This window comes from Thamnophis elegans, chromosome 3 (assembly GCF_009769535.1).
Source record: "Thamnophis elegans isolate rThaEle1 chromosome 3, rThaEle1.pri, whole genome shotgun sequence".
In the NCBI taxonomy this organism is placed as follows: Eukaryota; Metazoa; Chordata; class Lepidosauria; order Squamata; family Colubridae; genus Thamnophis; species Thamnophis elegans.
The window spans coordinates 32,316,148-32,328,716 of record NC_045543.1 but is presented as its reverse complement, the minus strand read 5'-3'; the positions used below and the strand labels follow the sequence as shown (position 1 = coordinate 32,328,716).

The 12,569-nt window shown below is 34.2% G+C and overlaps 1 protein-coding gene across 5 annotated transcripts in view; it reads right to left on the bottom strand.

Moving 5' to 3' along the window:
- ITSN2 (intersectin 2) overlaps window positions 1-12,569 on the bottom strand; it is a 74,885-nt gene that overhangs the window by 11,146 nt on the left and 51,170 nt on the right. For 4 of the 5 annotated variants that reach the window (XM_032213649.1, XM_032213645.1, XM_032213647.1 and 1 more), the window contains 3 exons: window positions 11,928-12,024; window positions 10,405-10,596; window positions 267-388 (listed from right to left, as the gene is read on the bottom strand). In XM_032213649.1, coding sequence (XP_032069540.1) covers window positions 267-388; window positions 10,405-10,596; window positions 11,928-12,024 — 411 coding nt within the window. Of the gene's footprint in view, window positions 1-266; window positions 389-6,732; window positions 7,920-10,404; window positions 10,597-11,927; window positions 12,025-12,569 lie in introns of those variants that run through there. The other variant, XM_032213648.1, reaches the window with a different exon arrangement.

Sequence of the window (12,569 nt, the reverse complement as noted above, 5' to 3'; positions counted from 1 at the left end):
GATGGCTTATTTGTATTTATTGATGGCTTATTTGTCTGAAAGCCAAACAAAATATTACACTGCATATTCAAAAGATTAATGTGTAATCATACAAAATATGGAAACCCTCATGGCTGATGATTCTTACAATACTGTATTGAATGATGAAGTATGCATGCTGTTTTATTTATACTGTGTGGTCATTTCTCACAAGAACTTCCAATTTAATTAAAAGCAATGAAAACATTGTTATACAGTAACAACCTTTCCTTCCAGGCAGATCTTACCTCTAAGACAAGTTGAAGGTCATCCATGTATTTTTCTTCTGTCTGGATCAACTCATGTATATAACCCTGCTTCTTCCTTTCTGTGGGTTGCATTGTGTCAAGGCTCTGGAGATCAGCACACCCTGTAAAATCAAGCATTCTTAATCATTTTTAGCTTATTTGTTCAATGCCAAATAGGTAATGAAAATTCTCTGTGCCTCTTTTAATGAATAAAAAACCCCAAGTGACTCTGAAATAGGTGTATAGCACACACACACAAACTTACTTTCTGATGTCTGCATAGTTCTCATCAAGGGTATAATTTCTAGTTCTCATAATTAGAAGTTTTGAGTTTTGCTAAATTTATTTTATTGTCTGCTTCTGAGCTGTTTGTGTTACATCACAATTTTATATTTGTAATATATTCTGCTCTATCCAACTTTACGACTTACAAACTGGGCACAAGTGGTGAACTCTCACTTCCCTTGGCCTGCAAAAGGTTTATCCCTCCTCCCCTCCCAAGTTTCTTTCAACTAAGTAAAAGAGCAACTGGAACTCTAACAATAAGAAAGAAGCACCATAATATATATAACAAAGCCTAGGTAGTTTCAGTCCAGGGATTTGGAAGTGTCTATCTACCTCAAACCAAATAAAATGTAAAAGCTGGATAGAAAATGTTCAGTGGATAAGGGAGGGCGTGGGGAAAAATGTATTGATTTAGATTCTGAAATGTAGGCATTTTGTGGCATGCCCAATATGGCAAGTATTTTGGTAAGATAAACTCTTCCTTTTATAAAAGTACGGTAATCCCAATATATTCTCAAAACCCCAAATATGTAGTTTTTATCTTCTTTTACTAGGACATTAAAAGTATTCATAGATGTTATCCATGAATAATGCAGATAATTATTTACTAAGAAAACCATTTACCAATACTGATGTGTAAGTCAACTGTCCTTAGTGTCCTGCCAACTGGTGAAAAAAATATGATCATTCTTATATATGCCCTAAACTGAGAAGTACAATAAAGTTGGCAAGAGAACAGAAATGACTGGTTAGCATGTTATACAGAAAATATTCAAAATAACTCCAAACACTTTACGCCATAAAAAATAAATTATTTAAAGCAAAAAGATTATACTGACAGACAATTTTATATGAAGTTGCTCTCAGTCCTCCTCTTTTTGTAAACCATTTTCATTTATAAACCAGTTACTGCAAATCATGAACAGTTGTCAGTATTTTCTGAGAATGCATATGAATTTATCAGTATTTTTTTTATTGCTCTCCTAGAGAATAGATTAATCCTTAGAGAAAATAAATCCAAATTATAAAGCCCCACCGACTCCTCATGAGGTTTAAGTTTCCATGAACATTTTGACTGGCAGTTTAAAAACAGACTTCAGTATGCTACTCAAATATAATACAAACTCAATTGGCTTTTAATAATTTTAATCCTAAATACTGCTGTTATTCTACTGCTGTGAATTATTGTAGCCCCAACACATAGAAGAAATGAAAACTGTATGTGGAAAAGCATAATTAAATAATGTATCTGAAGCAGTATAAATTGTACATTTGAAAAATCCAAATATTGTTTTAAATTTATAAAATTGTAGAAATTTCTCTCTCTCTCTACACACACACACACACACACACACACACACACACACACACACACGACTTACGATCATTTTTCAGTTACAACCTTTCATGTAATCAAACTTTGGATGCTTGGCAACTGGTTCAGCTTTATGACAGTTGCAAGTGTCCCGGATTCAAATGATCCCCTTTTGCGACGTTCTGACAAGCAAAGTCAATGAGGAAGCCAGATTCACTTAATAACCAGGTTACTAACTTAATAACTGTAGTGATTCACTTACAAATGTGGCATGAAGAGTCATAAAATGTGGGAAAACTCACTTAACCAATTTCTCACTTAGTAACATAAATTCTGGGCTCAATTGTGGTCGTAAGTTGAGGAAAATACACACGTACGCACATATGTGTGTGTGTGTGTGTATCTGTGTGTGATTAAAAATACCAGCTTACATGGTTCTCCTCCACTTTTAGATTCACAACAAAGCTATGGGAAATTCAAGTGAGTTATAGTCACAGTGAGCTTCATGGTAAAGTGTGAATTCAAACCTACCCATTCTAAATCAAGGTCAAAATGTAATGCTAATTTCTCTGAGCAATATAAAGACTGAGATGATTTCCTAAGCTTTATTTTTTTCTCAAAATAAGCATAAGGACCTTTAAAACTGGTATTTCTTTAATCATGGAATTCTACAACAGTCAGCATCATTAGCCACAGCATTAGACTCTCTGATTGAGAATTATGGAATACCACTATCAATTCAAGTGACTAGAGAAATCTCTTTGTGAATTAGTAAATGGGCACTGTCTCCCTAATAACATGATTAGTTGAGAAAGTAGCACTTAGAAGGAAGAAATAAAACAATTTAAGAAGGAAACTGACAATCTATAGCACCTGCTAGGAAAGCAAAGATCAGCAATGCATACCGTGTTATAAGAGTTGGCTTTGCAGTTATATGTTTATATTATAAATTTAAAACTAGTCTTGATCTTGTTTAGAAATCAATTTTTACAAGTTTGATCCCAGTTTAATAGTAATAACTTTCTTCTTACATTCTGGGAATTCTTTTGATGAAAATTGGAAAGCTGTGTTGAATGAACAGGTTTAAATTGATATTAGAAATGACAACTTCTCCTCTACCACACACCAACAATTGATTAAAGTACACTCTAGCTATGTGGTCATCTTCCAGGAGATTTTAGTGATTGGTTGGTTATATAATGAAGGTATAACACAAATGAATAATTTATGAAAATGTATCATCAAACTTAAGAATGGTTAACTGTGCTGAAAAGAAATCACACATCAATAAGGATTTTCTCTGTGTGTCTCTTTAATAAAATATTTTTGCATAGTTATTTCCAGTGTTCAAAAAACAATGCTCATGCACAGCATAGGCTGTGTTTGTATAGCAAAACACTGATCATTATTCCACTGCTTTAATACTAGAAAGCCTCAAAATACAAATATCAAAACAGCACACAGCACAGTGATATTTAGGAAACAAACATAATTAATGACAAGAAAGCAGCATTTTGCGGTAGCAGCCCAAAACACCACTACAGCTGGAAGTCTGTCATCACTGATTGACTTTAATAGAAAAATAATACAAGTCTTAGGACATATTTTAGCAAATACTGGTTTGTGCGTTTCTGGCAAATCACACTGGGTAGTACAATTCATTTGTAAAAATAAAAACCAAGAATAACAAGAATTTACATTCTTTTTGCAAACAGAAAAATAGCATTGTCACAGCTATTTCATACTCCATTCAAAATATCAAGAAATCACAAGCTTTTCTCTAAAAACGTTAAGAAAGCTGAATATTAATTTTCAAGTTAAGAAATCCCTCATTCCTATTTGGAGAACTTTAGTTCCATTTCCGGAATGGGGACAAATAACCTGTTGTAACAAATTGCCTCATATGCTATAATACTGTTATCTATTTTTGATCATATTAAAAAACCTTAGCTATCCAAATGAAAAAAGTAAAGCTATTCATATCTAAAGCTAAAGAACGTAATTTATACAGCCATCTCTGAATGCTTAAAAACGTGGACTCAACTATCATAACAGTCTCCTTTTTAGTTTGAAAATCCATGTGACAAAGAAAACTATTTTGCAACTTTTGTAAATTGGGATGTTGAAATTAGGAGAAGAAAATTTCCCCTAATTTATGTGAATTTTGTTTTGGGTAAGTTTCTCAGAATCCTAATTTGGACCCCCATTCAAATAATTTGTTGCATAATATATTTTTTTAAACTACTTTGAAATTTTAGCAGGTATAACTCACTATAATGATACACACATTTTATTCATGTTTCTGAATCATTATTTAGTTATGCCATGATTTGCTTGGGCCTAGCTTTCTTAAAATATTAATAGACTAGAAATAAAATTATAAATACAGAAATGAATTCTCAGTGAAATAGAATACTGATAATAAATAATAGCAAAATACCTAGTAGCAAAAGCCTAAGCATATGAAACATTCTTATTAATGTCAATTAACAGTTTGTACCTCTTTTGAGCTATATTGTACCACTTGCATTAAATATATGTTTTATCTCTGAAGATTCTTAATTTATAGACTGACTTATAGACTTTTTAACTCACTCTACTGGTACTGTAACCATTGTTCATTCTAACAGTAACAATTAGTGCTAAATTAAGTCCAACAAATCAAAGCCAACACCCTTTACTCTTTTACTAGGAAATCAACCAAGACTTTACTTAAACTCTAAAATATGGCTATATTCATTTCTGCAACCCATAAGCCAAGGACGAACAACCTGCAGTCCCAAGTACCTTGAGATTATAGGTAGTCCTCACCACAGTTTATTTAGTGACCATTCAAAGTTACAACAGCAGTGAAAAAGTGACTTATGACCATTTTTCACGCTTACAACTGTTGCAGCATACCCACGGTCACCTGATCAAATTTCAGATGTTTGGCAACTGACTCATATTTATGACGGACGCAGTGCCCCAGGGTCATCTGATCACTTTTGTGACTTTCTGACAAGCCAAGTCACTGGGCAAGCCAAATTCACTTAACAACTGTGTTACTAACTTAAAAATTGCTGTGATTCACTTAACAACTCTGGCAAAAAAAGGTCATAAAATGGGGCAAAACTCAACTAACAACCGTCTCACTTAGCAAAAGAAATTTTAAGTCCAATTGTGGTTGGAAGTCGAGGACTACCTGTATCCATCTGAAATTTAATGGCAAAATACTTGATGTTCAGCAGCACAGTTTCTATTCCCACTCTCCCTCCCATAAGCTCAGAAAGCAAAATGCTTCCATTTCTGTCATTAAAACTCAGGCTTCAGAAACAGCCTGAAATTGTACCAAGTTTAGCTTTAGGTTAAAAACTTTTTAAAGGTAGAAATGAGCAATAAGCCCCTCAGAGGCTTTCTGCTCATAGTCTTATTCTTAAAAACCCATGTAACTAACCAATCAACAACCAAAACTACAAAAATTATCAATTCCTGTATTTATTGGCAGAGAGGTTCAGCCTAGAAGCAAAGAGAATTTTTCTGACAGAACAATTAAATAATGGAATAATTTGCCTTCTGGGGTTGTGGATGTTCTATCATTTGAGGTTTTCAGAAATAGACTGGACAACTATTTGATCAGTAGGGTACAACCATTTGAGCAGGGGAGACCTCCGAGGTCTCTTCCAGGCATGTTACTCCATGTTCTATAATCTTGGGAGTCCTTACACAGCATAAACCTGAGGTCTACCAGGAGAATGATATACTACTTTTTGTTGCTTTTGTTGCTGTTTTGGTAAACCCAAAGAGATGGATAAGCACTCATCTTGCCATTAGAAATGGCTGGTGAACTATAGCTTGGCAAGAATTAATTAACAGAATTTAATATTTGGTTTTAATTTGAGATTTAGTTGCTACATCTCCTATAAGAGATCTTCTAGTTGGCAGCTGCTAAACTACAATTGTGCTTTGCAAGTAAAGACCATCATGTGCCTTGATGAACATATTAGGTCATATGATAAATATTAGCATGGGAGAATCATCAACTTAAGATTGAGCTATTTGCAGATCTGCTGTTGTTAATAATAATATATAGATAAGATAAATATGTATTTATAACTTGATTTAGGCACCTGTTATATTTGGCATGAAAGACCCTCCTCCTACAATCCATTATTTCGTACTATACTATACTTTACTAATAAAGGCATCAGTGATTTGATAAGCCTGTTATATTCATTTAAATAGCAATTCTGAACACATTTATCAGAGACGAAGCACCATTGAACACAATAGCTTATTTTGGACTAAATATGCACAGGCTGCACTGTGAGGCAATGGTGCTAAAATAAATCACTCATTAAAGAATTTTAGGATTACACCCTTAGAATATTGAAAAAATGGATATGCACTCCAAATTAAATATCTAATCTTGTACAGAAGAAATAGGAAACTTCTTTCAATCTGAAGACTGAATTAATTTTCATACTGGTGTCTGTAAACCAACGGGGTGGGGGTTGGGTCACTCCAGAGAGCCTCAAATCCCACCTAACATTTGCTCACATGCAAACACACCTCCTGAAAACAGAGCAACTAACTCCGACTGCAACACAGCGCAGCTATCCAAGGCGTCTAGCACAGTTTAGCAGGCAGGACAAGGCTACCTTTACAAATGGATATGGGCTACATCAGGGATGAAAAAAAGCTTGATTGTCTGGTCAAAAAGGCACCATGAAGCGAGATGATAATGGTGAATGTATGCAAATGCTAATGAGAATGGGAAAAAAAATAACCAAAAAGTTTGGTTAATAGTAAACAATTATTAACTAAGAAATTCCCAGAAAACAATGCAGTAGTAAAAAAAAAAAATCAGTGGTGTGTTTTTGTATTTTTTCTTGAAAATAAAACTAAAACATATATTTAATTTGCATTTTAAATCCAAATAATTGGAGGGTGAGGGAGGGTGAGCCAAAAATGTCAGCCTTGCCCACTACATTATGACTGGTATTATCCTGTCATAATATAGTGTTCTTTTGAGGATTTTTTTTCTAAGCCTAGGCACAAAAAACTGGAATGCAATAACATGCTATTTCTAAAGATCTTAAGGTATCTGGCCTCAAAAGGCTTCTTTTAATTTTGAAAAACTTACAATGCCATGTCCTGCTCCTCTCTCGCAACAAGCTCCTTTCCCTCACAACCAGGATCTGAAATGCTCTTGGAAGGCTGATAATGCCAGCAGCATTCAGGTACTTCCCTTAAGTCTCCCACAGTTGAAAAGGTTCTTTTTGCTGACACCACCCAAAGTATCAGGACCAATGAGAGGGAAGGGAGGGTGGACAGAAGGGAGAAGGCTTCTCGGACTTTCAGCAAGGCTCTATAAGAAGTTTCTCTCAAAAACAAACTTTGTCCAGCTTTTAAAAAAATGGTTACTCTCTCCTTTAACATATCAAGAAGTGTGTAATATTTAGGGCAGAATCATTCCAACTTCTGTAGCAAAAGCCAAATTATATATTTGTTTCAGGTGAAACTAAAGAGCTTTAGTATATAACATATATAGACATAACAGTGATATAAAGTGCCTTTAAAACAACACAACAGATTTTATTCTATCTCTGCTCTGTTTTCTTACAATAGCATTGTCACTGTGTACAGGATCATACATGAAGTGCATAGTGAGAGATCAACATAGGAAACATATGATGCTAATCATGAGAACACAACTTCCCATGTGACAGTACAAATAGTAGGTCTTTGTGTGCCTAAAGTTGCATTGTGCCAAGAGATAGCTTGGACTAGCATTCTAATAATTCATTATTGGTCCTAAATAAAGAGAGTAGAGAAAACCAGATTGGAGAGTGCAGAAAGCCACACAAAGACCCACTAATCAGTTTGCATAAATAAACTGTAATTGTACATCATAGAACAAAACGTGAAGTCTTGAGTGGATTTAATACTGAAGCGAAGCAAAGAAATCGTTTCAGAGATCTGAGCAGGCTGTCCACCCTGCCGCCATGCTATAGTCAAACTTGTATAGTGGGTCTCTGAGGTGCTTTCATACTGGAAGACAACAGTGGGTCCTTGAAAAAGAAAAGAAAAAAAAATAGGGATAAATAACTATAGTAGAAAATGATGAAATGTATAAGAAGCAGTACTGTCTTAATAACCAATATTATAAAGACAGAATTAATATCCTTTTAAATACTTCTGATAATTTAAAACTATTTGGAAACAGGACACAGAATGTAAAACTACACTTATTAAAGATTTATATGCATGTGTGTGTTTTTGTGTGTGTATCTCTGTTTCTCTATAGGCTTCCAATACATGTCAGCACTCAGACCTTTGCTGCATTAAATATGCTACCAACTCTTTCCATGTTCATACCAGAATATGAAGAGAGGAGAAAAATAGGGTTACAAACTCAGTGCACCTGGAAGGGAGGGGGGAGAGCACTGAAATCTTTGCTAGAATAACTACACATTTCTAAGAAACAGGTTTTCATTTTGAAGTAACTATGATGCCAACACTGAAGTTCATACAAGCCAAATTATTAGGGTAGAATATAAGTAATTACTAACTTTGCATAATATATACAAACCAGAGACATTTTGTTTACAGCAACTTCCTTCTTGGTATATGCATAAAAAAACAAACCAAAAACCCAATATTATGATATGGGAATGACTTTTCTTATCTAGAAACTGTCCCTATGTAGACAAATGGCACGTTTGCAATTGCTCTAAAGGATAACAATCTGGTCCATCCACAAATATGAGATTGGCCTTCTAGAGGAAGATTAAAAATTCCAGAAAACCTTATCTTGCTAATATCCCAACATAAAACATTGGCGTATCCAATTACTATGGTGCAGCCCAATTTGTTAAATATGTTAAATCTAAAAGTATGAACTACATTGTTAGCTGTGTTAAAAGCTAGAAAAATCATTCTAATCATATAGGAAATAATCCAAATTCCAAATCAAGGAAATATTTCAATTAGGCCAAACCACAATCACAAAACAGAAAGCAAGCATTCATGTTTTATTGATCAAATGGTAAACAAAGCAAAAGTCAAAGGGAAGATACAAAAAGTGAATGTTGAAGCCAACACTATTCCTGCTATTCATAAGGTGAGACATAAGACTATATTTATACAAATTAGATTCTACCAGGCACTTTAATTATATTAGGCTACATATGGAATTATACTAGAACAATTCTTGATCTCCCTTAAAAAAAAGATAAAATCCTGCTTCAAAACTATCTCCATCCTGTGGCAAAACACAGATCTCTTAATAATTGGAAACCAGAGTAATGAAAAGTTGGTAATCTCTGTATTAATAAGACTGATGTCAAGAAATATTAAATGACGGAGCTGCATACTCTGAATAATAAGTCAGAGCTTTAACTTCAGTACAAAGATAACTCAAAATAACTTCACTTTGATTCTCTTTGGTACTAAGTGGGCAGAGAGAAACTTTTACAAGTTTTCAGGATTGTTATTTTATGTTCAGTCTGGTATAGTGGTTAAGGCACCAGACTAGAAACCAGGAGACTTTATTTCCTTCTTAGGCATGAAGTCAGTCAGGTGATCCTTAGGACAGACACACTCCCTCAGTCCTAGGAAGCAGGTTAGTGCAAACATTACCAAAAACGTCATTAAGAAACCTGCAGTAAAGTTGCAGTAAACAACTTGATGACACAAAAAACCAAGCCTACAGTAATAAGGTAGCATGCCTGGAATCCTTGTAGGATCTGTTTCCTGACTTACTGTATTTTTCAGAGTATAAGATACACCAGAGTATAAGATGCACCAAGGTTTTGAAAAGGCAAACCTTTTCAGGAGGTTTCAGGAGGCAAAAAATGCTGTATTCAGTGTATAAGACTCACCCAGATTTTCAGCCTCTTTTTTGAGGGAAAAAGGTGCGTCTTATACTCCGAAAAATATGGTAGTCCATTTTAAAGATCTGACAGATCTGATCTGTGAGGTTGGAAGTTATGAAGCCTATATTGAAAAACTTCTTTGATGCTTTCTTTTTAAAAAAGGTAGGCAATAATCCAGATTTAACTCTATTGAGGAAAGTTGGACTAGGATATATTATTTTATCTATGCAGTAGACCCATTTGATTATGTTATTTATGTTGTTATTTTGAATTTATTATATTGTTTGTAGAAGTTATGAACCACTGAGAATTTTTTGACTGTACCAGACATAAATAAAATCAGTCTATTGCTCTCTTACTCAAATAGCTCACTACTCACAGGAAGATTTCAGAATAACATAATTGGGAGCAGGTGTTAAAAAATTGATGGATATTTAATTGAACTTTCCAAACAATTTTCTTAAAAACTTCTGCCATGTTTAAAAAGGCACAAGGTCCACAGCAATGTATCTCAGTGACTAAACTATTTTAGTCATTAGTTTAGCCTTGCAATTCTAAATAACTCAGCATTTTCCTATTGAAGAAATGGACATGGCCATACAAATGCACACCTATATTCAATGAAGTATCTGAATTTATTCCATACCAAAGCATGAATATTTAAGCAAGTTTTACTTACACTGTTGACTTGGATCAGAATCTACAGTCAACTTCACATAGTTTGAAGGAAAGAGGCCATAAACGCCATTGATTTCCCCTTGCCACCAATCCATATCTTCTTTGTTCATTACATTTATAAGCTGCCCCTTAGAAAAATTGAGCTCATCTTCATTGTTTGCTGAGTAGTCATACATTGCTATCACTTGACACACTAATAGAAACAAAAAATATGAGACATGTTCTTCAGGAGCACCAACAGTAACTATTTCACTACTTGCAAAAATCCCCATCCTTGCATAGAAATTTACAAAACTATTTAACTTTGTGCATGTTAAATATTTAGATTTTATAATCAAAAATAGTTCTAATTCAGAAATAGCAATCTTATTCTCAATGGCCCAGTTCTGCTTCTGAGATGAAAAGTTCCAACTTCTGTATTGCCTTACCTCAGCAAATGTGGATCTGACCATTCAGTGCTCAATTCAGAAGCTATCACGGAAGTATAGGACTATAAAAAAACGCTTAATTGCAGTAAGGTAAAGGGTGTCTTCTTTTTGAAAGTAAAGTTTTGGCAAAAAACATTTACTAATATACTTTCAATTTTCAAAAAGCAAAAATTGCAGTCATAATTTGTGAAGGTAAGCTTTGCCAATTATAAATTGCTAAAATTACCTGCTTATTTATTACTCGTCTTAATAAATAGTACAAATGCTTAGGGCATTTAATGTAGAAAAAATAATGCCAGTTTTTTTCCAATTAATTCTTAAAACAAATTCTTTTATTTAAATAAATTTGATTAAATTCAGAAAGTTAATTTTCCTAAAATTACTTGCTTATTTATATACTGTCTCCTCCAAAGATTCTATTATATTAATTATAACAAATTCAATAAATATATGTCCCACATTCTGATGCAAGTAATTTCAAACATGTATAAATAGAACACATACTTCCTAGTCTAATCCTGACTTTATTTTGCTTTACTTTCATTCTCATTTTATAGATTGCCTCTCAGAATAAAGATTTGGTTTTTTTCTTCTTCATAAAGTACAAAGCCCAAAGTTTTATAAAATTCAAATAATTTGGCTACAATGCATAAACAAGTATGCATTATATGATTTTATCGTAACTCTATATATCAATGGTCTTATGTAAAATCTGAAGAGAAACCAGAAAATAAATATAAATATATACGTATATTCTCAATATATTTACATATTGAGAAGGGAAGTCTAAGAAATAAAAGAAAGAAATTAAATAAATAACTACACTGAAATGAATACCAAGAACAAAATATTACCACAATAAAAATGAAAATAATACCCATTATATGACTTGCACCTAAAACTATAAGAATTTGTAGTTTACTTAATATATCACAATTGCGTGGGTTTCCACATGAATCTAAATCATAAACTATAGGTTACAAATTACAATGGATGAAGTCACACAGTATGTTAAGCTAAGAAAAAAAAAAGCACTTTGGTTTTACCATAAGGTATAAACTCGGCCACCAACCAGAAACAAGTTTTAATTGCTCACCTGGATGAACAGCTGGCATAGTCTTTTCATTGCTGGGACCCAACAGTTTCACATGAGTAGCAGGAAACCATCCTTTTTGTCTTTTTTTCCCTCTTGCCTGAAAAACACAATTAGCAATGCAAAATCTAATGTCCTTTTACTTGCGTACTTTTACCTCTGCTCAGAGAATCAATATCTCATGTTTTCTTGTTCTGCCCCAGAGGTGGTATTCAGCCAGTTCTGACCGGTTCTGGTGAACTGGTAGTGGAAATTTTGAGTAGTTCGGAGAACAGGCAAATGCCACCTCTGACTCGCCCTGCCCCCCATCTATTCTCTGCCTCCTGAGTCCCAGCTGATCGGCATCCCAGCTGATCAGCTGGGTCTTCTTCTGTTGCCCTGCACAGGAGAACGGAGCTGGAAAGCAGGTTAGTGGGGTGGCGAGGGAATGGGGAGTTTACAGTATCCTTGCCCTGGAGTGGGGTGGGAAGGGAATGTAGATTTTACAGTATCCTTCCCCTTCCATGCCTACCAAGCCACGCCCACCAAGCCACGCCATGCCCACAAAACCAGTAGTAAAAAATGTTGAATCCCACCATTGTTCTGCCCTATGTACGAACCATGGTCTCAGATTTAATACCTTTATGTTTCATATATTTTGGGGCA